The sequence below is a fragment of the Hyperolius riggenbachi genome, chromosome 1 (assembly GCF_040937935.1).
Source record: "Hyperolius riggenbachi isolate aHypRig1 chromosome 1, aHypRig1.pri, whole genome shotgun sequence".
Lineage (NCBI taxonomy): Eukaryota > Metazoa > Chordata > Amphibia > Anura > Hyperoliidae > Hyperolius > Hyperolius riggenbachi.
The window spans coordinates 140991259-141017687 of NC_090646.1; the positions used below are offsets into that span (position 1 = coordinate 140991259).

The following is a 26429-nucleotide window of genomic DNA, read 5'->3' on the forward strand; positions in this document are numbered from 1 at the left end:
GAGATCAAATAAAGAGTAGAATTTATAAGTATACCTATGGCTTCCTCTAGTCGACTGTAGGCCATGGACTCCCTTGCCGCCCTCCCGGGCCACCCCTTTGTCCCACAATCTGCTCCAGTAAATTCTTCAGTTGCTCTCAGTCATGCTCCGATGTGCATGTGCGGTTCTGTCCATGCGCAGTTTGCTAACACAGTAACTAAGCTGACACAGAAAGCTCTAAGCCATGGGAGCGCGATGGAAGGGGGACCCCGCATACACAATGGAGCTTGACTCAGGGCAAGTGAAGAATTTACCAGAGCTGACTGCAGGAAAACAGAGAGGTCTGGAAGGACGGTGAGGGAGCCCACGGCCTACAGGGGATTGGGGAAAGCCCCAGGTAATTATAAATGCTTCTCTTTTTCTCCTATACCACATCTTTACACATTTTTTTAGAACGCATCCTGTTTATAATACATTTAACTATATCCATAGGCATAACTGCATCAACTGCTAAAACCCATTTATGCATGGATGGAGGATCCAATTTAACAAATTTCTCTTTTGGCAAAATGGCATACACTGTACAATGGAAGCTGCTATATTTTATCATTGAGATTAAAAAAAAGAAATAATCAAAAGTATGAATTTTGGATCTGCGACCACAGGGCATTCAAAGACATCTCCTAAAACTGGTATCATTCATTATTAGAATCCTTTTATTTTGAAACAAAAAACAAAACATGTGTATCCATCCTGCATCTTCCTCATTGCACTTGGGGCAAATGTAAATGTATGAGTATTCCTCTATTCTAATATCTAATATTCTAGTCAATATTCTATCAGTGGCTTCACCAAATTCCTAAATTACTCATTACTCACCGCCGTCACTGCAACCCAGTGGCACCCTCCTCCCTACCCAATGGCACCCACCTGTAATGCACTGGCACCTCCCTCCCCACCCAGAGTGGCAGCCACCACCCCACCCAGTGGCACCCTCCTCCCCACACAGGTGCACCCTCCTCCTACCCACTGGTACCTTCCTCTCCACCCCGAGTGGCACCCACCTCCCCACCCAGTGGCACCCTCCTCCTCCCCACACAGGTGCACCCTCCTCCTACCCACTGGCACCTCCCTCCCCACCTAGAGTGGCACCCACCTCCCCATCCAGTGGCACCCTCCTCCCCACACAGGTGCACCCTCCTCCTACCTACTGGTACCCTCCTCTCCACCCAGTGGCACCCTCCTCCCCACCCAGTGGCACCCTCCTCCCCACCCACTGGCACCCCCCTCCTACCCACTGGTACCTTCCTCTGCACCCAGTGGCACCTTCCTCCCCACCCAGTAGCACTCTCCTGCCCACCCACTGGCACCCTCCTCCTAACCACTGGTACCTTCCTCTCCACCCAGTGGCACCCTCCTCCCAACCCAGTGGAACCCTACTCCCCACCCACTGGCACTCTCCTCCTACCCACTGGTACCCTCCTCCCCACACAGTGGCACCCTCCTCCCCACCCTCTGGCTGCTATAAAGCAAAAAATTCAGAACTGCAGAAAATCTCTACTATTTTTTAAACAATCCCTGACTTCCTGTTCTCTGGCCAGGGCTCAGGAGCCTACAGGCACATACATAAGCTCTGGCGCCCTAAACCATGCCCCTTAATGCAGGCCACATCCCCTCAAATTACACCCCCTTTTCTTATTAAATTGTGACCCCCGCCAGCCCCTATAGTCAGATATGCCCCCATAAGTGCCTATAGATAGATGTGCCCCATTTGTCACCTATAGTCAGATGTGCCCCATCAGCCCCTACAGATTAGCCCCTATATAGTCAGATGTGCCCCCATTAGCCCTTATAAATAGCCAGATGTGTCCCCATTAGCCCCTATAGATAATCAGATGTGCCCCTATATATAGCAAAATGTGTCCCCCATCAGCCCCTATAGATAGTCAGATGTGCCCCCATTAGCCCTTATAGATAACGAGATGTGCCCCCAATCAGCCCCTATAGATAGTCAAATGTGCCCCCATTAGCCCCTATAGATAGTCAGATGTGTTCCTATAGATAGTAATATATAGATGTGTCCCCCCCATCTTTGTAGCCAGTAAATTAGCTCCCTTCCTGCAGAGTGCGAGTGGAGCATTAAGAATCAGAAGACTCACTGGGGACCGACATGCCAGCGATGACCGCTCCTCTCCCTTGCAGTGCGCCCAGCGTCATCTCCTAGCACATACTGGCAGCGGTGCGTCATAGTAAGGAGATGCCGCTGTTACCTAGGAGATGATGCTGGGACGATGCAGGGTAGAGAAGCGGTCATTGCTGGCGGCCCAGGTGAGTCTTTGCTCTGCTCGCACTCTGCAGGGAGGGAGAGAAGTAAAGGGCATTTTGGTGGCTAGCGAGCCACCTTTCATGGATGGGCCCGCCTGTAGGCACAAGCCTATTTTGCCTATGGGTAAATCTGTCACTGACTGCCACTTACTGTAGGTAGTTAATATCTGACAGATCTGACTGGTTTTGAACCTGTCCATCTCTTCATCGGGGATTCTCTGGGTTTTCTTTATATTCAAAAGTGCTTCCTGAATGGCAGTTGCTCTGTCTAACTGCCAAAACAGTATGCAAAGAAGTAGGAAGGCTGGCTGTTACCTTTGTATAGATCCTTTCCAGGGAATGCCACATATATTTCCAGTAATTACTAGCATATAGCAATACAAAGGCATTTTTCATCTTTTCATGTTGTATGTGAAGAAAATATGACATTTACAGGGAACAGTTTTCACTGTGGGCATTACTATGGAGGGATGTGTCCACCACATCCAGCATACAGAAACAATCTTCACTGGCTGTAGTACTGTGAGTAAAATGTGTTCAGAATGATAGGAAGAAGAAATATAGCTTAAAATAGTGTAGATAACTCACCAGCTGCAGCTCTGTGTGCCTGATCCTGTGTCACTCTCTCTCTGCCTCACAGTGTAAAGTAAACAGTTTACAGACAGGAGGAGCTCATTCTGAATGGGAGGGGGAAAGAATGCAAGAACAGGAATAAAGTACAGGTCCTTCTGTTCAGATCCTTTTTCTGTATCTGACAAATCTCTCAACTGTTATCATATTATCTGTGAGAAATCAGTGTGTGTGGGCAGGGCAGAAACAAACAGTAAATCAATGCTCTGTGAATAGAGACAGATAAGTGAAACCTATATACATGGTATAGCTCTAGCCTCTAGGCTGACACTTACACAAACTGTTACAAACAGCTTGTAAATAAAGCATTTTTTTCACACAGATGACAGACCTCTGAAAAGCTTTCTAGTGTTGCTGGCTAAAAGCTCTATAGGTATGTGGGGTTTACAGAAGGACAGTATCTATGTTAGTAGTTCTTTAAGAGATCAAGGAAATGCTGGGAATCCCCCTTGAGGAGATGGGCTAGTCAAAAATATGTCAGATCTGTTAGGTTTTTACCATAGGGAAAAGTGATTTTGTATGCATGTGTTTTAAGTTTTTGAATTTTTTATGCAGCAGTGGTCCTTTAAAACCCGAGTAATCAAGATCATCACACAGATTTTGCATTATAACATTGTTGCTGTATAGAGCCTCGGTAATATCAAGAGTTCAATGAAGACCTCAAATAACATTTGGTTCAAAGTTTACAGACCTAACCTTCATAGCAACATATTTTAGAGAATACCACCATCCATGCCACGTGTACCAAACAATCCCATCATCTGTTTTGGAGGTGTAAGGGCCTTTATAATAAAAGCCGTTTAGGTTGGCAGAGTGACACCTGGTGGAAATACGACACAAATATATATTAATAATTACTGTATATATAAAGTATATATCATTTAAGTGGGTAATATTCATCGCCAATGAATATATGTAATTTATGCAACTGTAGTGTATAGTATTTAACCACTTCAGCCGTCAGTCATTTTCACTTTATGCATCCGAGCAATGTTCACCTCCCATTCATTAGCCTACAACTTTATCACTACTTGTCACAATGAACTGATCTATATCTTGTTTTTTCCCCGGACCGGGAGCATGCGTAAATGCGCGCGATCGGCCGCAGGAGCGCGCGCACATGGCCTCCTGGACGTAGCTAGTACGTCCAGGAGGCAAAAGTGGTTAAAGTGGTACAGTGAAAATAATGTAATAAAAATGTGCTTCATTTTTACAATAATTATGTATAAATGATTTAGTCAGTGTTTGCCCATTGTAAAATCTTTCCTCTCCTTGATTTGCTTTTTTGACATTTATCACATGGTGACATTTTTACTGCTGGCAGGTGATGTCAGTGGAAGGAGATGCTGCTTGCTTTTTTGGCAGTTGGAAACAGCTGTAAACAGCTTTTGTTTCCCACAATGCAACAAGGCTCCCACAGTGTCATGTCAGAACCATGGCCCTGACATCACTGTGAGAGGGGTTTCTCTACAATGTCAGCCAAACAGACCCCCCCAATGATGTTTGTGAAAAGGAAATTATTTCTCATGGGAAAGGGGGTATCAGCAATTGTTTGGGATGAAGATCAATTCTTGGTTACGGTTTCTCTTTCAGTAAAAACAATGCAATGTTTATATTTTAATATGTGTTATGAATAATGAACCTAAAACTTCTATTTGAAAAGCTGAGGTAAACCTGCAGGATTTACATCTGGGGAAAGTGTTGCAGTGCGGTGTGCCACACCCTTGCATCGCACCACAACACCAAAAGCTAGATTCATATGACCCTGCAGCAGAATGCCCTGACAGGGTTATATGCATAGCACAGCACCCCTGCACACCACTTGAACACCTGCCGCATGCCTGTCACCACCCCTCGCCCAGTGATGTACTTCCTTCTGGACAGGAAGTACATCACTGGGGTTCCTGGCTTCCCCGCCGTATTTGTGTTGTTCTGCGTCACCGCTCCACAAAGTTAAATTTTCTGCATTGCATATTGACTTTAATGCATTCAGCTGTCATGCAGTAACATGCTGTTGACTTTGCAGTGGGTCGGCGGCGTATCGGATACTTCCAGTGCGACGCAGACAGTATACTGGGCCCCACACACTTTTTTTTGCTGTTGTGTTACCCTGCCTGTAGAAAGGGAAACGCAACACAAAAAAAAGTGTAAAAGGTGCCTCAAAGAAAAAAGGTCACTGGATTTATGAACAGGTGTGTGCATGTATTTAATAATAATAATTGTTTGTTATTTTTTTTATAAACAGCTGTTACCTGTTATACCACCATCCTCCTTTATCCTCTACTGCACAGTTCTCCTCATAGTTGTCATTGTCTTGGTCCCAAGTGCTGAATTTCATTCCATTGTGGTTTGCCCACCACTGCACTTCTGGGTTGAATCCGCCAGTGAGAGAGTCTCCTGCTGTGCCAGTGTATGCTCCACAGCTAATCTGGTATGCACTCTGGAAGCAGTGAAAGGCGGAACAATATGTTTGTGGTTGACAGTACTGGTTTCTTCATTTATTACGTACTCAGTTAAAATTGAGTACAGATTTTATTTTCTTTACTATGTTTTAAACTTCCCTGGTATACATATTTATTTAATTTTAAACCACGCACATTGCCTGGCTGTTCTGCTGATCCTCTAATGCCTGGTATACACAATGCAATTTTCCATCAGATTGACGGTTGAATCGATTATTTCCGACAGGTCAGATCTGATTTTCCTATAACTTCTACACAAAACTCATCAGAAAGACGATCGGAAAGCAGATCGGACCTGTCGGAAATAACTGATTCAACTGTCGATCTGATGGAAAATTGCATTGTGTGTACTATACTAGCCATAGACCCTGAACACGCATGCAGGTCAGATGTCTCTGACTCAAGTCTGACTGGATTAGCTGCATGCTTGTTTCAGGTGTGTAATTCAGACACTACTGACCAGAAATATCAGTAGGACTAACAGTCAACTGGTATTGTTTAAAAGGCAATAAATATGGAAGCCTTCATATTCTGTATATTTCTCACCTCGGGTTTCCTTTTAAAAAAACTATGGTGTAAACATTGTTACTACTTTGCCTTAGCAGCACGCTGGGCTGCTTTCTGTATCTGATGTTAGGCCTCGTTCACATCAATAACGCAGAATGGGCGTGCGATTGGAACGCAATGCGCACGATCGCATGCCGTTGTGCCCTGCTGATCCCATTCACTACATGAATGAATGCGCATCAGCAATGCGCTTTGCAGAAAATGTATGCAGCAATACGATAGCACATCGCACTGCTGCGCAGCACATATGGACCTCCATTCACAAAGCCATGATAAATGCTATCATGTAAGAACGACAGAAGTGCATAGACAGCACTTCTGCCATTCACATCATGGCCTAGATTCACAAAGCCGTGATAAAGGCTATCACGGGCGTAATAAGCTTAGCACGCGGGTTAGCACACGTACACAGGGCCGGATTTAGGCCTAGGCCACCTAGGCCATGGCCTAGGGCACCACAGAAGGAAGGGCACCAAAGCAGCAGGCTAAACTGGTGCAGATTTGCAAGCTTGCAAATGCTGCAATGCAGGGAGATCAGGCGAGCGCCTGACCGTGGTATTCTACTGCTAGCTGCCTGAGAAGGGGAGGGGTTATCTGGCCACCTATACTGGAGGGAAAGAGGGGAGGAGTCATCGGGATGCCCATACTTGGGGGGGGGGGGGGTCATCAGGCTACCTATACTAGGGGCAAGGGTCATATTGAAGGGAGGCGGCTGGTGACAGTGGCCTAGGGCGGTAAAGAGTACAAATCTGGCCCTGCAGGTACAGGTTTGCGCGCGTAATATTAAAGGTTTGCGTGCATTAACTTTCCGTTCACGCGCTAACCCATATGTCAGTGCGTGAACGGGAAAGTTAATGTGCGCAAACCTTTACTATTGCGAGCACAAACCTGTACGCGTGCTAACCCGCGTGCTAAGTTTATTACGCCCGTGATAGCCTTTATCACGGCTTTGTGAATCGAGGCCATGATGTGAATGGCAGAAGTGCTGTCTATGCACTTCTGGCGTTCTTACATGTTGCACACCATACGCTCTGCTGAAATGCGCATGGCAGCACGTATGATGTGAACGAGGCCCCAGAGCCTGGGCACACCGTCACATCACTGAGCTGATAACGCTATCTGATGGATACACTTATCATTTCACAGCAATGCGCTCTGACATGTACAGACAGTACATGTACACAGCCAGTCCCATTCAGTATAGTTGAATGCAGTCCGTGCTGTCATGAAGAGCAACATATGGCCACCTGCATTGCAGTGCCACGCCAGACGTTACCCAGGTCCTTAGTTATGGTTAAACTTCAGAATGTTCACAGTACAAAAAGTGAGTATTACACATTACAGATGGCACTGGCCACCTAAAAATCTAGTGACATAACTATAACATTTCTGTTAAAAATCCAATTACTGATGTCTGGAGTGTTCCCCAAAAATAAGACTGTGTCTTCTATTAATTTTTGCTCCAAAAGATATGCTAGGGCTTATTTTCAGGTGACAACAAATATTCTTGGACAAAAAGTGAAAGTGTATTTCAAATTTTATGACATTCTGGAAAATCATCATAACTCTTCAAATGCAAATGTCCAAACACAGAATTCCATCATGAATTTCTTCCAATTACATTTAATTAATTCATATACAGCCATTTCATCACATCCTGCATAATCATCATCATAACTCTCCAATCCCTGTGTTCCTGTGCTGTGTGTCCTCCTGCCTCCCCCACTGTGCCACCTGTTTCTTCTGCTGAATCCAAAGGTATGCTACTGTACTGATCAGGCACCTGTCCTATCATCCCTGCACACAGCTGATAAGTAACCTAGCTGTGTGCTGAAATGACAGGACCAGTACCAGATAGGCACTGCAGCACTGTGTCCCCGCATGCTGGCTAGCTCTTCCTCCTCTGGATTGCATGGTAATGTACTGATCAGATACCTGTCCTGTCATCCCTGCACACAGCTGATAAGTAACCTAGCTGTGTGCTGAAATGACAGGACCAGTACCAGATAGGCACTGCAGCACTGTGTCCCCGCATGCTGGTCAGCTCTTCCTCCTATGGATTGCATGGTAATGTACTGATCAGACACCTGTCCTGTCATCCCTGCACACAGCTGATAAGTAACCTAGCTGTGTGCTGAAATGACAGGACCAGTACCAGATAGGCACTGCAGCACTGTGTCCCCGCATGCTGGCTAGCTCTTCCTCCTCTGGATTGCATGGTAATGTACTGATCAGATACCTGTCCTGTCATCCCTGCACACAGCTGATAACCTTGCTGTGTGCTGGGATGACAGGACCGGTGCTCGATCCACACAGCAATCACTATAAGCCTGCTCCTGCCTTCCTCCTCCATCTCTGATATGACGGTCCAGTGCCTTGGGGGCAAATCAGGGGGTTGCATGTATACCTGGAATGGCTTAAATTTACTTTACATTTAACTGCAGCTAGGGCTTGTTTTCGTGGTAGGGCTTATAATTCGAGCATGCTCAAAATTTCTGCTAATTTCCACGGTAGGTCTTATTTTCAGGTAAACGGTATAGAGCAGTGACGGCTAACCAGCTGTGACAAAACTACAAATCCCATCATGCCGCTGCCTCCCCAAGTTATGTTTAGAGCTGTCAGAGTATTGCAATGCCTCATGGGACTCGTAGTTCCACCACAGCTGGAGTGCCAAGGTTAGCCATCACTGGTATATAGTTAGGGCATTTGTGGTTTATAGAGTACTCCCTAGTATCTATTCCACTAATTTGAACTTGGTAAAATGTATGATTTGGAACTAAAAAACTAAAAGTGTCTACATTATGGTAATCAGCCCTTTGCCATTATTACCTGTTCATCACCAACTCTAAAGCTTTTATAGTCAGCAAATCTCCTTTGTCCTTCAAAATCCTGGAGGTCAATTCTTAATATGTAGTCATCTAGTAACAGAGAAATTACAAGAAGAGATATTGATAATAGAATTCATATTAAACTTTAAAGGGATACTGTAGGGGGGTCAGGGGAAAATGAGCTGAACTTACCCGGGGCTTCTAATGGTCCCCTGCAGACATCCTGTGTTGGCGCAGCCACTCACCGATGCTCCGGCCCCGCCTCCAGTTCACTTCTGGAATTTCTGACTTTAAAGTCAGAAAACCACTGCGCCTGCACGCCCGTGTCCTCGCTCCCGCTGATGTCACCAGGAAGTGTACTGCGCAGACACAGACCATACTGGGCCTGTGCTGTGCGCTCTTGATGACATCAGCGGGATCGAGGACACGGCAACGCAGGCACAGTGGTTTTCAGACTTTAAATTCTGAAATTCCAGAAGTGAACCGGAGGCGGGGCCAGAGCATCGGTGAGTGGCTGCGCCAACACAGGATGTCTGCGGGGAACCATTAGAAGCCCCGGGGAAGTTCAGCTCATTTTCCCCCGACCCCCCTACAGTATCCCTTTAAGCAGTGACGTAGCTAAGGAGATATGAGCCCCAGTGCAAGTTTTACATGCCCCCCCCCCAAGCAGTCTATACATAACAATTGATACAGTGCACCAAAACCTACCAAGGACAACGCAGTGTCTGAGGTGCAAGAAGGGGATGGGGAACAATTTGTTAATGATTACCACTATTCAAAGCAACAATAGAAGTGATAATTACAAGCACAGGACCAATAGAGAGCTAATACTGCAGTTGAGGGAGGGCCTTATGGGGCCCCTCTGGCCCAAAGGACCTGGTGCGGTTGAGCCTTCTGCAACCCCTATTGCTACGCCACTGACTTTTAGAATGCTAAATCCATTGAACAAATATACACATTCTTAAAATGCACATGTAACGGTGGGGTGCCGTGTCTGATTATATGGTGATCTGCAGAATCACCAATAATACAGACGCTATACTCGATTATGTGGTGATCTGCAGAATCACCAATAATACAAGTATAGCCAGTACATAATCAGTACACTGACTGTATAATAGCGTACAAGCCCCAGCAAGCTGGAGATACTGATACTGAGGAGATAGAATCTCCCGAGGAGCGAGTGATTCAGAATGTACTGCAGCCTAGTGATCACCTGAGGAGCAGGTGATTAAGACGGTACTGCAGCCTAGAGGACACCTGAGGAGCAGGTGATACAAGCAATACTGCAACTAGTGATCACCTGAGGAGCATGTGATTAGGACGGTACTGCAGCCTAGAGGACACCTGAGGAGCAGGTGATACAAACAATACTGCAACTAGTGATCACCTGAGGAGCATGTGATTAAGACTGTACTGCAGGTTAGTGAACACCTCACCAGTGGAGCTGGTGGGAATGAAGAGTAATTAACGAGTGATCATCAGTGGAGCACTCGTCAGAAACCAATAAGGCTAGGCCCCTTCAGTGGTGCTGGCTGGCACTAGCTGAAACTAATAAAGGCTAGGCCCCTTCAGAGGTGCTGGCTGGCACTAGCTACAAGGCACTGCTAAATACGGCCAGACTTCCTGGGGTTCTGGGAACGTACTAACAGATACGGTAACTGTATAGTTTGGCTAGACCAGTAGAACTGGCAGGGTACTATCAGTTACAGAAACCGTATAAATAGGTCAGACCTTACCAAAGGAGCTGGTAAGGTACCGTCAGTCACGGCAACTGTATAGTTTGGCAAAACCTTACCAGAGGAGCTGGTAAGGTACTATCAGTTTAAGTGACAATCTAATTAACAGAGCTCGTGACTGTATAGTTTAGCTAGACCATACCAGTGGAGCTGGTAAGGTACTATTAGTCACTTTAAGGAAGAGTAGTGATACCGCACCAGAGGAGCTGTTGGGTATATAGCACACCTCACCAGTGGCGAGGGCCCACTGGTGAGTAGAATGGTCAGACAGGCAAGGTTCGACAACAGAGAGGTCAGCAACAGTACCGAAATCGTAAGGCGGAAGAGTAATCGGTAATCAGGCTGAGGTTCAACAACTTTAAGGCAGATAGGCAGAAGTACAGAATCAGTAAGCGAGATCAGAGTCAGAGTTTAGCCAGAGTCATACACAGGTAATCAATAACAGAATGATACAATAATGAACTAACTATAGATGTATATCGCAAACACTGCATATACATCTATCATCAACAGGAACCTCACCACAATATACAATATAACAATAGTCCTAGTCTTGTGTGAAATCCCTGGTTTCCTCCCAGATCAAAACACACCGGAACTAGTCTAAGGTCTGAGCGCTAACACACTAGTATTCACGACAGCAGACAAGGATGGAGTAACAACTCCAGGTTTAAATACTGAAGGCAGATTCAAGCAGCCTCGCCCAAGAGGCTGAACCAACCAGCAAAGTAGATTGACAGGTAGAAGTCAGCTGACCACAATGTCAGCTGATCTGTCTCCTATGCCCATAAAGGTCCTTTTGCTCCATGCGCAGGCGTGTGGACCTAAGCTGCTGTGCAACAGAGACACCTGTCCCACCTGAGTCGGGAAGCGACACCCGGGATGGTGTGGCCGCGGAGGTGACATCAGGTGCGAAAGCAGCTGCGCTGCTTTCCACCACAGAGGTAACATTTCCCATCTTGACAGCACAACAACCAGTGTAATGTATGCACAATAACTGTTCATGTTTATGTCAGTGGTATGTTTCTAGCACATACCTTGCAATGTTAGGTAGTGTAGATTGTCATTTCCCAGCCAGAATTCTCCTTTCGCTGTGGAAAAGTCTCCAAATCCTTCTTTATAGTCAGTCCAGTTCCTTTATGTGAAAACACCACATGGTCATTTGTTAGAAGAATATATAATGCAGACAAGAAACGATTGCTCAGACCAGTACTTTCATGCCTTTATAATGCTGGGGACACAACATACAACTTCCCGTCCGGTTGACAGGATCAAACTGATTATTTCATTTTTTCCCATCAGCTCCTGATCGATAATGGGATCAATTTTGGGAAGGTAACATCAGAAAATCATTTCTATTTTTGTGTGTATCCAGCGTGAAGGAAACTTAATAAAGCAACAGCCCTGATGAGGAAAATATGAATGATTAAAAATGTTTTATAATCAACATTTGCAACCAGCAATGAATGAGTTTGGAAATATTGTGAGGCAATTTCTTCATGTTGCACATTGGTGGACACTGAGAGTAGGGGCCATACAACCGGATAAAATGCCCTCCTGCCCCCATTACTGCCATGCTACAGAGGAAGCCCTGGGAATTCAGAAGATATTGGGCTTTCTTTTTAGACTTCCAGGCATTTCTCTAAACATGGCCACACGCCATAACATTTTTACATTTCTTTTCAATTCAATAATTACCAATTTTTCTGATTGACTGTAACATTTCAGTCTGACCAATGTATCACACTCACATGTGCTCAATTTTTCACCAACCATAAATAAAAAATGATTGAAAATTGAGAAAATTGCATTAGTCTACACAATTAAATTTTTAGAGAAAAAATGATCAGAAAAACTCCTTCCCTTAGTCTGAACCACCTCAGTTGTGCCTGTTCCATTTCTTCCTGTACAGGAGCTACCTTCAATTTGAACCATATGATCTATCTCCTAGCATTATTTTTCTTTAGTTTACAGATGGCTCTTCAAATATATTGCCTCTCTGTAATCTGCATCCTGCTTCAGTGTTGGGACGTTAAAGTCAGAAACTCACATACATCAAAGTGGGCAATAAGACTGATCGGAAAACATATGATTTCAGTTTCCTATGAGAAATAAAGGAGAAAACTACAACATATTGTTCCAATCATATAAGCAGAAAATGAAGAACTTTGAATCATATGCTATGTCTAGGAAATCTTAACTGGTGGCAAAATGAACTGGAAAGGTAGATCTTAATAACAGTATCAAAAACCGGCATGCCTGAGGGGGAGAATGGGCAGAACTTTAGCCTTTTGCAAAGTGTTGCAGAGCAGGAGCGACCTCTCAAACCACCCGGCGCCTTCTTTTAAACTTCATGCAGCTCCCATCGGCTTTGCTGTGTCCATGTAATGCTCCGGAAGTGTCACCTGCAGGGCCGGTTTAAGCAACAATGGAAAAAATGCCAGGGATCTTTATACAGCCATATTGCGGCTGTATAGCGATCCCTGGCCAAAGCACTGCGGCTGCGTATAGACCCCCTGGATACCCTGTCAGGAAATCTTTTGTTCTTTCTTTTGATGCATGTAAAATTACACTACCGTTAGGTTTGCTACTAAAAGTGACATTTACCGCATTTAAAAGTATACTTTTTTCCTTCGAAATTTTAAAATCGATTTTCTCAAAAACTATAAGGTCTTTTTGAAAAATTGTTTTTTCCTCTTATTCCCAATGATCTCCTTAACATATCCTGCGAATTTAGGGTTTCTAGCATTTAAGGTGGATTTGCTATTAACCATTAAAGTTGGCAGGTTTTTAAATGTGTATTTTGTTTCCTTTGAAACTTTAAAATCAATTTTCTCAAAAACTATAAGGTCGATTTGAAACATTTTTTTTCCTCTTGTAGCCACTGGGGGCCCCTACAAGCTCTGGGGCCCTGGGGCAATTGCCCCCTTTGCCTCTATGGTAGCGCCGGCCCTGGTCACCTGACAGGCATCAGATCACATGCACATTTCCAGAGCCATACACAGAAGACACAAGAAAGCCACTGAGATCTGCAGGCAATGTAGGAGATGGCACCTGGAGGTTTGGTAAGTTGCTTCTGCTGTGCACAGATCTGCACGGAGCAAGGTAAGTGTTATCTTAGGGCCAGTTGCTTCAGAAGCACGACTGTTTTAAACAATGGTGTGACAATAGGCCTCTTGTGGCTGACGGGGTGGTTAGGGTTAGGCACCACCAGGGGAGTGGTTAGTTTTAGGCACCACCCAGGGAGGGTGCTGTGTGAGAGTAGGGTTAAGCTGCATTGTTGAATTACGTTACATTTTTTAATGTTAATATATTTTTGTTATCAACTCCAGTCTGTTTTAAAATGGTGTTTATTGTTAAACAATTTCGTTAACGATGTTTATTGTAATTGAGATTTTGTTATCCACCGGCGCCATTTCGTTATCCAACCGGGCCCTTTTTTCCTGGCACCCTTTTCTCATGCACGCCTTCTACAGAGGAGTACTCTAAACTTGCATAAAGCCATGGGAGAAGTGTGTGACACCTGGTGGTGCTTGTAAGTGTTGTTTAAATTCAACATTACAGTGTTTGGGACCAGGACAAACAAATTCATCATCATTTCAGCACTGAACAGCAGGACGGTATGCGTTTTCATTTAGCTCCGGTACTTCCTTCTTCCAGCTTGGAAAAAGGAAGTATCAGAGCTAGATGAAATACATGCCGTCCAGCTGCTTGTTGCTAAGATGATGCTGAATGCATGCACTGCACTGGTGTTTATGTAAAGAACTACCCATAGCAGTGCCAAGTTTTGTCCCTCTCATTCAACACTGAGTGGGTTAGGGGAAAGATTTAATTTGTTTAATTTAAACAAAACAAACACAGAACATTTATATCATGCTTTTCTCCTGGCGGACTCAAAGCGCCAGAGCTGCAGCCACTAGGACGCGCTCTATAGGCAGTAGCAGTGTTAGGGAGACTAGCCCAAGGTCTCCTACTGAATAGGTGCTGGCTTACTGAATAAGCAGAGCTGAGATTTGAACCCAGGTCTCCTGTGTCAGAGGCAGATCCCTTAACCATTACACTATCCAGCCACTACTATTTAGGCCCCTTTTACACTTGTGCCCTGCGTCGCCCCACGTTCCGCTTCCCCGCCGCAAGGGCCATGCAAGTCTATGAAGATTTGCACACTTAGCACTATGCAATGTGGTGCACTGGAAGTATCCAAACTGCTGCATTGTCGATGCAAGGTCTGTATACCGTAACCACATGGATTATGCAGCAATGCAAGTCAATGGGCGACGCAGTAAGTGTAAACGTCTGGAACGCAGTGCGATGCAGTGCATGCGTGGACGATGGAAACCCCAGTGACTTACTTCCTGCCCAGCAAGGAGTACAACACTAGCCGGGGGCGGCGCTATGCATATGACCTTGTTGCTGCTCGGTGGTGCGGGGTCATATGAAGGCTGATTTGTGCGGTGCTTGCACCTCATCGCACTACTGATCTCAGATGTAAAACCAGCCTAAGTGAAAGTTTAGATACACATTAATAGCTAAAAACACATTTGAATGCACCCTTTGGTTCCCAGTCCTCTTCTACTTTAGTTTAAAGCTTTCTTCACTGCCACCAGTGCTGAATATCTTTCAGCTATTTAAAGATGGCTGTCACATGCCACCCCTTCCAGAATGAGGAGGACAGCAAGGTGAGTGCAACAACCTTGACTGAAAGAGCTTGACCGTTGTACATTTTCCAAATGCTCAAAAGTGCCATGGATGGCTGGGCCATTTGTTTTACCTTCACCATTGTTCCAGGGAAGTGAATAGAGATTTGGCTTTAAAGGACAACTGAAGTGAGAAGAATATGGAGGCTGCCATATTTATTTCCTTTTAAACAATACCAGTTACCCTGATGATCTATTTGGCTGCAGTAGTGTATGGATCACACCAGAAACAAGCATGCAGCTAATCTTGTCAGATCTGACAATAATATCAGAAACACCTGATCTGCTGCATGCTTGTTCGGGGTTTGTGGCTAAGTATTAGAGATAGAGGATAAGCAGGACAGCCAGGAAACTGGTATTGCTTAAACACAAATAAAAATGGCAGCCTCCATATCCCTCTCACTTCAGTTGAAAAAGAGGACCAAGGACCATAAGAAGCTTTAAATGAGAAGGGAATAATATGATAGTCGCTCACATTATTCTGACCAAAGGTACACTCTACTTTATCAAAAAGAAATATATACAGGTATGTTCAAAGCATTATAACAAGAGTAGAGTTTCACTTTAAGGGAAGGTTTTAAACTTTTATTTTTTTCTATGCCTTAATGTTTCAGCGTAAGGTGGGATGATAATGCACATTTACCTATTGAAGTTCTCGCTTCCATCAGAGCGTCTCTGAAAAACGGTCCACCCTCCTCCTTCGGTCATGTCACAGTAAACAGAGAATGAAGAATTGCTTTGCAGGGGTTTTATCTTGTAAAAGCCGCTCCGCTTGTGACCATCATTGTAAATTTCACCACAGTCTGCACCAAATAAAACACTTAATGTTTACAATGTAAACATAGATGTAAAAAGCCAACAGGCAAATATTCCTATTTGTAGTGTGAAAGGTTAGGCCGGGTAAATGTGAAGGTTTGGTTAGTGCTCCCTGGGACAAACTTAAACAGTTACCATGAGTGGCGTGTGCATGTGTCACTGTGCCCCACCCCAGATCAGTACCCCGCTGCTCCGCGGGCCCCCTCTGTAGCAGAACTAATCACTCACTACAGAGATGGATTAAGCTATAATGGGGCCCTAGGCGAGGTAGTAGATTTGGGGCCCACTTGCTGTCCCTTTGGTAAACTATGGAGAAAGGTCACAGAAGGCAGCAGGTGGGCCCCTTGACACCCACTAGGCCCCAAGCGCCTGCCTAGGATGCCTGGTGGATGATATTCCTCTGACTCACTAGATTTCTCAGCTGGCAGTGGCTGCACCATCCATGCACTCTTCAGCCATGCTTTCTGCCCCTTCTTAATCCAGTCTGGCGCATGTTAGTGGCTAAGAGTGCACGGACGTTGCAGTCGGGTCCTGGGGAGCAGTTGGGAGAGATAACTTGGCGGGGTCCAGAGGCTCGGGGGGGCCTGTGGAAAGAATTTTATAATTAAATTTGTTAATCTTTATGTATACCCTGTATATCATGTATATCCTGTGTAACCTACGTGGCTATAACGACCACATGCACAAGATCAGATTATTGTGTTAGAGTGACACTTTAAGTAAAAAGATTGTTAACCGAGGAGTTATCACGATATCACTGAAAATATATTCTGCATATATTTTGAACCATTTACTGTGTACAGTTTTTTTCCATATTCCTTCACAGTAAGCCAGAACAACCTTCAACCCCCCTTCAGTGTCATTCTGTACCAAGCACAGAGCCAGCAGGTTGAGAGGACCAGTTTAAACCAGTTCTCTGAAAGTATGGGTGATTCTGAAGGACATGAGACAAGAAACTGATGTCAGAAGATTTCTCTTTCATGTTCACTTTCATTTATTCATGAGGGACACAGAGGAAGAACAACCCCACCTAAAAGGAGGAACTGGACATGCTGATTGGACTTTTAACAGAAAGAACTGCCCAAAGGGAGGAATATTTTATTATATTCATTAGGTTTAAAAGCCTCTGCGCACAGGAAGAGCTTGCTTTTTCTTTGCTTAGCAGGATTTGTGTAGCTACAATCCATACTCATGCTGACTGAGAAAACGCCCTTGTACAAGAAATAAAGACTTCTATGATTTTGGCAAATGAATGAAGAGTGTCTCATAAGTGAGTTTATTTACTTTTAACATCTGGTTCATCGAACCGGAAAACCTCTAGTCACAGAAACGTGAGTCCGAGGAGCGCGTTTGCGACTGGCGAATCTGATAACAAGCTGGTGAAAGCCCACCGGGACGACGTTTCCTTCAAAAAGCAGGTGGCCAAACGCAACTGGAGCTCACGTCTTTGTGACGTACGGTTTATTTCGAACCGTGAGACTTCTTCAGCCAAGGTCGGTGAAATCGCCTGCTTAGGATTCTAAAACAAAGTTCTCGGGTGTCCTGAAAGCTTCTTAATTGTAAGTACTACCTTTTGTTTCTGTAACTTCTCGTACGCAGGGCTGCGTTTAAAGTATAAGTATTGATGTGTTGTCATATTGTTTTGCATGACACAATCTGTGGTCAGTTTCCTAAGCTACCGTGTGCCTCAGCGGAATTGTAAGTCTTTGTGACAGAATACAGCCGCATAACAGGCAGTAATATCGGGAGTGGATCTACTACCACCGATTGTGTCAGTGCCTTAGTCGGAGGTGCCTCTCCTTAGAAGTTCAACGCACGGAAGTTGTGTCAGGTACCCCGTGCCCAAGTAAGAGGGCGGACAGGGGCTCCAGGTGACTACCAATCCTTCCATTAACAGGTGCGTGGACGGGGAGGTAAAGAGTGTGTCAAGGTACAAGCAAAATTATGGCCACTAATGATGAAGGTGTGTTTTTTAGGGTATCTGTATTCTGACAGCTGTAAAGAAACTTGTTTCTCAAATTAAAGGAGATTCTCAGGGTAATGTGATTTTAGAAAAGTAACATTGTTTAACAGAAGCTCAAAGATGGCTACTAGAGGCATATATGAGGAGGGGCCAAGTACGGAGAACAAAGACTTGGAGGAGGTACCATCTACTGTATACCAAGTTCCCCGGGACCTTCCCCAAAACCAAACTCAGCCCCTCCCACAAAAGGTGAATGGGACCTCCCAGACACATGAGGCGGAATATGGTATTAATGCATCAGACATAGATGAGCTATTGGATACAGTGATGAAGGTTTTTAGTAAATATAGAGGTATAGCTCCCCCTGCTGTTGAAACGACAGATTCCCCTTATGAACGGTGTAGGATTGCTGTACGTGAGGTTTTGACTGAAGGATTGTGCAAGTGTGTCACACAAAATGTTGTGGATCATAGAATCTGCGGACCGAGTGATTTTCTAAAAAGTATCCGGCACCCTGTATGTGGGATTAAGGAAAAGAAAGGGAAGAAAGTTGCCACAAATGTTTATGATTGCAGTGATGAGAATGGTTGTTATGTGAATGATAATGGGCATTCCACACGCCCACGAAAGCGCAGATCTAAGGATTTTGAAGGTCGCAGAGAACGCGGAGAATGTTTTGAATGTGGGTCGAAAGATCACCTGGCCCGGCATTGCCCCCAGAGGGCCCGAGGTCAACAGCGACAAAGTATGGTTAAGGGTATTAATTCTGCCCTAGCTGAAGGCAACTGAGTAAGTGAATTTATTGATGAAAATAGAATGTTACGTTGTGGTGTGTAAGATGTGAAGCTGGGAATTCTGAGCTCTGAAATCTAAATCACCAGAGCTCGCTAGGGAGTGTGCAGCAGAGGGGGAGGAGGGGGGCCTATAGGAGAAATCCACAAGTTATGAGCTGCTGTTTATCTGTCTGTTTGTCGGTTGGGTAGTTTGTACAGTATACAAATGTCTGTACAAGTTTTATACTCTGTCTGTTTGATGTTCGTCTGAAGATTGAAAGTTTAAAAGTGATTCTTACTGTTTGTCTGTAAATGTCGGTTATTTGAAATGTGTTTGTACTGTTGAATTCTGTGAAATTTGAGTGGAGTTTCTGTCTGGAATCTGTGAGAAGGTATGAGTTACGCCCACATTTTTGAGGAGGGGGCAAGAGGCTTCATGGACTATTAGTCCCAGCCTAGATGTGTGTATGTGTATTGGAGCAGAACGGAGTGATTTGAGAAAATGCATGCAGCAAGATGAAAGGTTTGTTTGCAAGAAATTAATGTATATATTTTGTGAAACCCAGAATGCGGGATAAATAAAAAAAAAAAGAGAGAGAAACCCCGCAAATATTACTTTCAATTATAAGAGTAAAATATGATGATTTTTGTTTTTGTTTCTGGGAACAATTGATTGCTGTATTGCTGTAGTATGTGGGTCATTGTCATCGACTGATTGACTGTTTTGATTGACATCTGATTAAATTTTTATAAATTGTGGGTATGTTAGAAGGAGTTCAGTAAAATGACTTTGATAGAGATATTTTGACCACAATGCCTTGTCTAATGGCGGACTGCAGAGAGGGATGCATGATTGTAGTTCTCTGCCAAGAGCCCAACCCCACCCCCACCAGCCCCACCCCCCCCCCGCCTATGCTGCACAGCCAGTTTGCTTGGGCATTTACGTCTTCATTGTCCAAAAAAGCTGCACCACCCTGGCCCCTGTACTTTTGTTTTCTGTGTTGTTTATTGACCAGAGGATGTTTTTCCCGTCCGCATCTGCGCGCAGTGACTTGTCCGCAAGGCAATTATTAAATCTTTGTGGATCAGTTCTATGTGCACAGGAGGGAATACACCAACACCTAAGCTGGTGTTACAGTAGTGAGCTGAAGAATATCGTGGAACAGATAAGCTTCTTTCTGCGTCTTTGCTCAAGCTGTGTGTTTATCACTTACCCTACGATATGGGATTCCGTCCCCTACTGTTTTCACTACCAGCCTGTATGCTTTCCCATCATGCATACGTCTGCGGCTTCGTGGCGTCCGCAGGGTTAGGTGTCAGCAACTGAGGAGCCCACCCGTCCCACAGACCATGGATGTTCTCCGGGCTCCCACAACACTGGCCATTCACATGTGTGCAACATCCCAGTCCCCTCATCTCCCGTGGCAACGACTTGGCAGTCCTGACATATGCAACTACAACTCCCTCTGCTGACTTACAGTCTAAGACTTTACCTACAGGTCGTTTTGTACACTGCTGACCTACTAACCTTCCTTTGACTGATTTTGTCCAATTTATTTGTGGTGATGACACATGAGTCTTACATGTGTCAACAGGAGGGATAGTGGCTAAATTAGAATAAAACCACATGGGAACATTTAAGCCATTGCAAGAGGGCGCACATGGGCCCTCCGGATCCAGATTAATTAAAAGATCCAGAGCCACAGCTTGCTACAAACACTCACATGAAGCTTCGGTGGCTTTTGAAACAAAAGAAATGTTGTTTGAATCTTGCTCAAGAAGAACGCTTAGCGGTCATTTCCTTTTAAAACAGTAGCCAGATACAATCTGTTCTTGATAGTTAGCACCACGGGGTAAAGAGGGGCGGAAATTTGAGATCCTGAGGCGACGGGAACATTTGCTTGAACCTCAGTGCGACCACGATCTCAAAGGCTGTGGGAAGATATTAGAGGATTCTTCCTAAGGCACAGGTGTAGTTCTTTATCTTGAACCATGGTGAAAAGGAGATAAAAAAGGGGGAACAGATACCTAAAAAGGCTACATAGGGGAAGTTGGGTTAGAGCCATAGCATGTTTAAAGAAGAAGAAGAGTCCTGGAATGACAATGACTGAACGACCTCCATTGAATAGCAATGACAGGATAGACAAAGAGACTACTGACCCATCCCCACCGGACAGTATTAACAAGATGAACGTGACTAGTGATAAAGTTTTAGTGACCGGTGGAATTTTTAATTTTTGGATTACTTTGGCAATTTTTACTGCAAACCGAGTGAATGTACCGAGTGAATGTGTCTGACTGTATTGTGTGTGCAGCGGCTAGACCGCAGATTGCTCTGGTATCAGTAGTGGCGAGTGGGTCTGAATTAGAATGTATTAAACAAAGTATGATAAGTGTGAATCAACCACGGAACTGTACCACAGAGAGAGTCCATATGAAGGTACCAGGCACGCCGCAGCGTGCATTTGCTACAGCCAGCAATCTTACGTGCTATAATAGATCTGCCCCCCAGTAACCATTCAATGATCAAGTATTGTGGAGAAATAGTGGATATAACCAATGATAAAGGGTTAAGCCTAGGAGCAAAATGGCAGTTAGAAGATACTTGGTGGACTTGTGAACCCAACAAAGCAGAATCATCATTGCCACCAGAATGGAAAGGGTTGTGTGCCCCTGTCTGGATGATAGAACATGTCACTATATTGCCCTATGAGTCCTTTAAAATTTTGGTGGATAAAAAGGTACACCGGAGTAAAAGGGAGGCACCAAAAGGGAGTTTGGACCCATATGTATATATTGATGCAATAGGGGTCCCCAGAGGGGTGCCAGACGAGTTCAAGGCTAGGAACCAAATTGCTGCAGGGTTTGAGTCCATTTTCCTATGGCCAACAGTTAACAAAAATGTAGATTGGATTAATTACATTTATTACAATCAGCAAAGATTTGTTAATTATACTAGAGATGCTATCGAAGGTTTGGCAGAACAACTGAAAGCAACATCATTAACAGCACTGCAGAATAGAATTGCATTAGATATGCTGTTGGCAGAGAAGGGGGGTGTATGTGAATTTTTTGGGGAACAATGTTGTACCTATATTCCAGATAATACATCCCCTGATGGAAAAGTGACAGTGGCTCTTCAGCAGTTAAAAGACCTATCCGAAGAGCTGAAACGAAACTCAGGTGTTTCAAACCCTATAACAGACTGGTTACAGAACTGGTTTGGAAGCTGGACTTCATTTTTTTCAGAGTTTTGGTATCGCATTCCTAACTGTTCTTATGGTTCTGTTCCTACTAGCCTGCTGTATTTTTCCAATGCTGAGAACATTTTTTTTGCAAGGTTGATAGATAAGCATATGAGTACTACTATGTATGCAGCCTTAGCACAGCATGATGAAGAAGCATACGGTGATTTGGGAGGAGATTATGATGGTATGCTGGAAGGAGATGGCCAGGCCAACGTGTGAGGCAATAACTCTAGCTCACGGTCAGAGCCTGATGTTTGTTTTTGATCATTTCACTTCTATGCCCCGACTTGCTGTAGTGCATACCCATTTGCAGCAAAGGGGAGTAGAAGGCTGTGTTTGCTTGAATCTCTAACCCCTGTAGTGGAGACACATTTGCAGATACCTGAGGTTTAAGTAAACATAAGCACAGAAATGTGAATGTAAATATTCCTTTTATACACATATGTAATCAAGCCACAACCCACAGTATTAATTATAAACAGGAGGGAAATGTGGAAAGAATTTTATAATTAAATTTGTTAATCTTTATGTATACCCTGTATATCATGTATATCCTGTGTAACCTACGTGGCTATAACGACCACATGCACAAGATCAGATTATTGTGTTAGAGTGACACTTTAAGTAAAAAGATTGTTAACCGAGGAGTTATCACGATATCACTGAAAATATATTCTGCATATATTTTGAACCATTTACTGTGTACAGTTTTTTTCCATATTCCTTCACAGTAAGCCAGAACAACCTTCAACCCCCCTTCAGTGTCATTCTGTACCAAGCACAGAGCCAGCAGGTTGAGAGGACCAGTTTAAACCAGTTCTCTGAAAGTATGGGTGATTCTGAAGGACATGAGACAAGAAACTGATGTCAGAAGATTTCTCTTTCATGTTCACTTTCATTTATTCATGAGGGACACAGAGGAAGAACAACCCCACCTAAAAGGAGGAACTGGACATGCTGATTGGACTTTTAACAGAAAGAACTGCCCAAAGGGAGGAATATTTTATTATATTCATTAGGTTTAAAAGCCTCTGCGCACAGGAAGAGCTTGCTTTTTCTTTGCTTAGCAGGATTTGTGTAGCTACAATCCATACTCATGCTGACTGAGAAAACGCCCTTGTACAAGAAATAAAGACTTCTATGATTTTGGCAAATGAATGAAGAGTGTCTCATAAGTGAGTTTATTTACTTTTAACAGGCCCTGCAGAGGTGAGGGGCCCTGGGGCAATTGCCCCCTTTGCCTCTATGGCAGTGCAGGCCCTAGTTAAATGCTAGGTAAGGGTAATCGCTATTCATCTCCTCACAGAATAGGCCCAGATTATTTTTCAAAATCGCAGCCAAGGCTCTGGCCACACCCATCTGCATTGCTACGCCTGCGGCAACGCAGCCGGAGGTCTCCGAAGAGCTTTGTCAGTCTTGGGGAACATGGCCAAGACTGCACTGCTAAGGAGGAGGGTGGAGCATTATTACCTGTGACCCAAAGACATTGGATCAGGTAAGTATTCAACACGACACACCCCTCCCAATGAGTCTGACATGACATGCTCTGTCATTTTTAGGTACTCTGTAGACGAGTGGGTCCCTAATTAGGTCTGAACCTCACATCTGACTGCAGGATGTGAAAATCAAACACCTTATCCCAGCTGAAGACCTACCTGCCCTGGTTCATGCATTTGCATCCTCCCGCCTAGACTACTGCAACGCCCTGTTCATCGGATCTACAGATAAGGTTCTGCGCCCCTTACAGCTAGTACAGAATGCTGCAGCCAGACTCCTGGCCAATGCCCCCCCCCCCCCCCCCCACTCCCTTCCCCGCCGCAGCTCACACATCACCCCAGTACTGCAAACTCTTCACTGGTTGCCAGTAAAATGGAGGATCAATTTTAAGATCTGCCTGCTGACATTCAAGGCTCTAAACCACATGGGACCCAAATACATAGCGGTTCTATTGGAACTTTATGCCCATCCACGCACCCTCCGCTCTGCCAACAATATGAAGCTGGTTATTCCCAGGATACACCTAACATTTGGTGCTCGGGCCATTTCCTACGCAGCCCCTACTCTATGGAACTCGCTTCCACAATCAGTACGAGAGGCTCCTTCGCTGGACAGCTTTAGAAAAAGGCTAAAAACTCACCTCTTTTCCCTAGCCTTTGAGACTGCATAATGCAGGGTCACAGCGCTTTGAGTCCCCAGGGAGAAAAGCGCTAAATAAATATTATTGTTATTTCTATTGTTCTTCCCCTGGTTTTAGTTCTCTAAACCTAGGTGCGTCTTGTATTCCAAGGAAAAACAGTATTGAATTATTATTATTATTGATGGTGTAGCTTCCTTTTTCCAGGACTCCTTGGTTGTTGTTCATTTTAAAAGTTTGCCTGATCATGCAGGGACGGGTTTGCTTTTGTGTACTTGTAGCACAAAAATTAGTGAAATAAAGATAACCACCACTGTTGTTGAGTAATGTCACCATCACCAAGGGCAAAGTACATCTTTCTGTAATTACTGCCTTGAGCTCTGGTAGTAATAAGAGAAGAGAGAGCTATTGGCAGCACAGAAATTTAAGGTCAAATTTTAGTTTCATTTATTCTGCTTCTTGTGTCTCAGATTACAAGGATCTGAATTTATCGAAGCAGAACATAGAAACTGTCTGTTTTGAGATTCATGTTTATGCTGTTAGAGTTACAGCAATGTAATCATGTAGTGTATATACTGTGTCTTGTATTAGTGGAACAGTAATACATTAAATAATATTACCTTAAGCCAGGAAAAAAAAATGATTTTTACTCACCTGGGTTTCTACCAGCCCCCTGCAGCAGTCCTGTGCCCTCGCAGCGACTCACTAATCCTCTGGTCCCCCGCTGCCAGCTAGTTTCATTTTTGCCGACAGGCCTGTCAGGACTTTTCCGCATTCCCGACTGTAATTAGCGGTATTGCGGACCGCAATGCGTACAAAATTACGCGTTGCGGTCCGCAATAGCGCTAATTACAGTCGAGAATGCGGAAAAAGCTATGCGTGGCCAGTCCTGACGGGCCTGTCGGCAAAAATGAAACTAGCAGGCAGCGGGGGACCAGAGGATTAGTGAGTCGCTGCGAGGGCACAGGACTGCTGCAGGGGGCTGGTAGAAGCCCCAGGTGAGTAAAACTCATTTTTTATTCTGGCTTAAGGTTCGCTTTAAACACTGGCAGCCCAATTTCCATGCTATTCTCCCATCTACAAAGACATAAACATGAGAGCTTAGTCCAGCTACTCACACACATACAATTTTGATTGGCCACTGATTTGCCAATTTTACCTCTTCCATGTAGTATGAGCAGAGCTAGATCATCCACAAGGCAACCACAGGCAGGGCCTTCAGAATGTCTAGGGGCCTAGTTGATAATAACCCCCCCCCTCCCCCCAACACCACCCACCACCACCAAATCTTACTAAAAAAGCTAAGCGACCATCTGCGGTGGGCAAAATCTGCTATCTTGCCTAGGGCCCCATTTCATCTTGTTCCCTTTATTTATTATTCTTTACTTATTTAAGTAGGGGCTCACAATCTAATCCCTACCATAGTCTTATGCCTATGTATGTATCGTGTAGTGCATGTATCATAGTCTAGGGCCAATTTAGGGGGAAGCCAATTAACGTATTTGTATGTTTTTTGGGATATGGGAGGAAACCCGAGTGCCTGGAGGAAACCCACAAAGTCACGGGAAGAACATACAAACTCCTTGCAGATGTTGACCTGGCTAACCACTACACCACTGTGCTCTGGGTATAAAGGCTTATCTACACAATCTGTTCATAGTGTTCACATTCTGTGGGCCCTCATACTACATGGAAGTGGTAAGATTGACCAATCTTTGGTCAGATACTAATATTATCATCTCTCAACCTTTTGTGTCTTGGACATTGTTATACCTTTTATTCGTCATGTTACTCCATGTTTGTTTCTTACTTTGTACAGCGCCACAGAATATGTTGGCACTTTATAAATCAATAATAATAATAATTAATAATAAATACATAAATAATAATAATAAATAAATAAATAAAGCAAACATATTATGTGGCGCAGTAAAGAGTAAATGACAATTGGATGTGTGTATGCATCCAATGAGTTTGTTTTGAGCAAGTGCGCTGGGAGCATCAGTATTACATCTCCATGTCTGACAGAGATGTAATGCCTGTTGGGGATTATCTTGCTAACCAATCACCCTTAACCACCCTGGCGTTCTCATTAAATCGCCAGGGTGGCTGCGGGAGGGTTTTTTTTAAATAAAAAAAAAACTATTTCATGCAGCCAACTGAAAGTTGGCTGCATGAAAGCCCACTAGAGGGCGCTCCGGAGGCGTTCTTCCGATCGCCTCCGGCGGCCAGAAGTAACACGGAAGGCCGCAATAAGCGGCCTTCCGT

The 26429-nt window shown here is 44.4% G+C and overlaps 1 protein-coding gene and 1 long non-coding RNA gene across 3 annotated transcripts in view; one reads left to right on the forward strand and one right to left on the reverse strand.

Annotated features, from left to right (window-relative positions):
- Window positions 1-1282: 1282 nt before the first annotated feature.
- Window positions 1283-26429, reverse strand: part of FGL1 (fibrinogen like 1) — a 50415-nt gene continuing 25268 nt past the window's right edge. For both annotated transcript variants that reach the window (XM_068268663.1, XM_068268674.1), the window contains exons 4-8: window positions 15871-16030; window positions 11568-11665; window positions 8793-8881; window positions 5187-5374; window positions 1283-3754 (exon numbers count right to left, since the gene is read on the reverse strand). In XM_068268663.1, the coding sequence (XP_068124764.1) occupies window positions 3595-3754; window positions 5187-5374; window positions 8793-8881; window positions 11568-11665; window positions 15871-16030 (695 nt within the window). In that variant the 3' untranslated portion in view covers window positions 1283-3594. The remainder of the gene's footprint in view (window positions 3755-5186; window positions 5375-8792; window positions 8882-11567; window positions 11666-15870; window positions 16031-26429) is intronic.
- LOC137567092 (uncharacterized) lies at window positions 17612-23185 on the forward strand. Its single transcript, XR_011030973.1, has 2 exons — window positions 17612-19302; window positions 22759-23185. It is a non-coding gene; the product is annotated as an uncharacterized lncRNA (long non-coding RNA).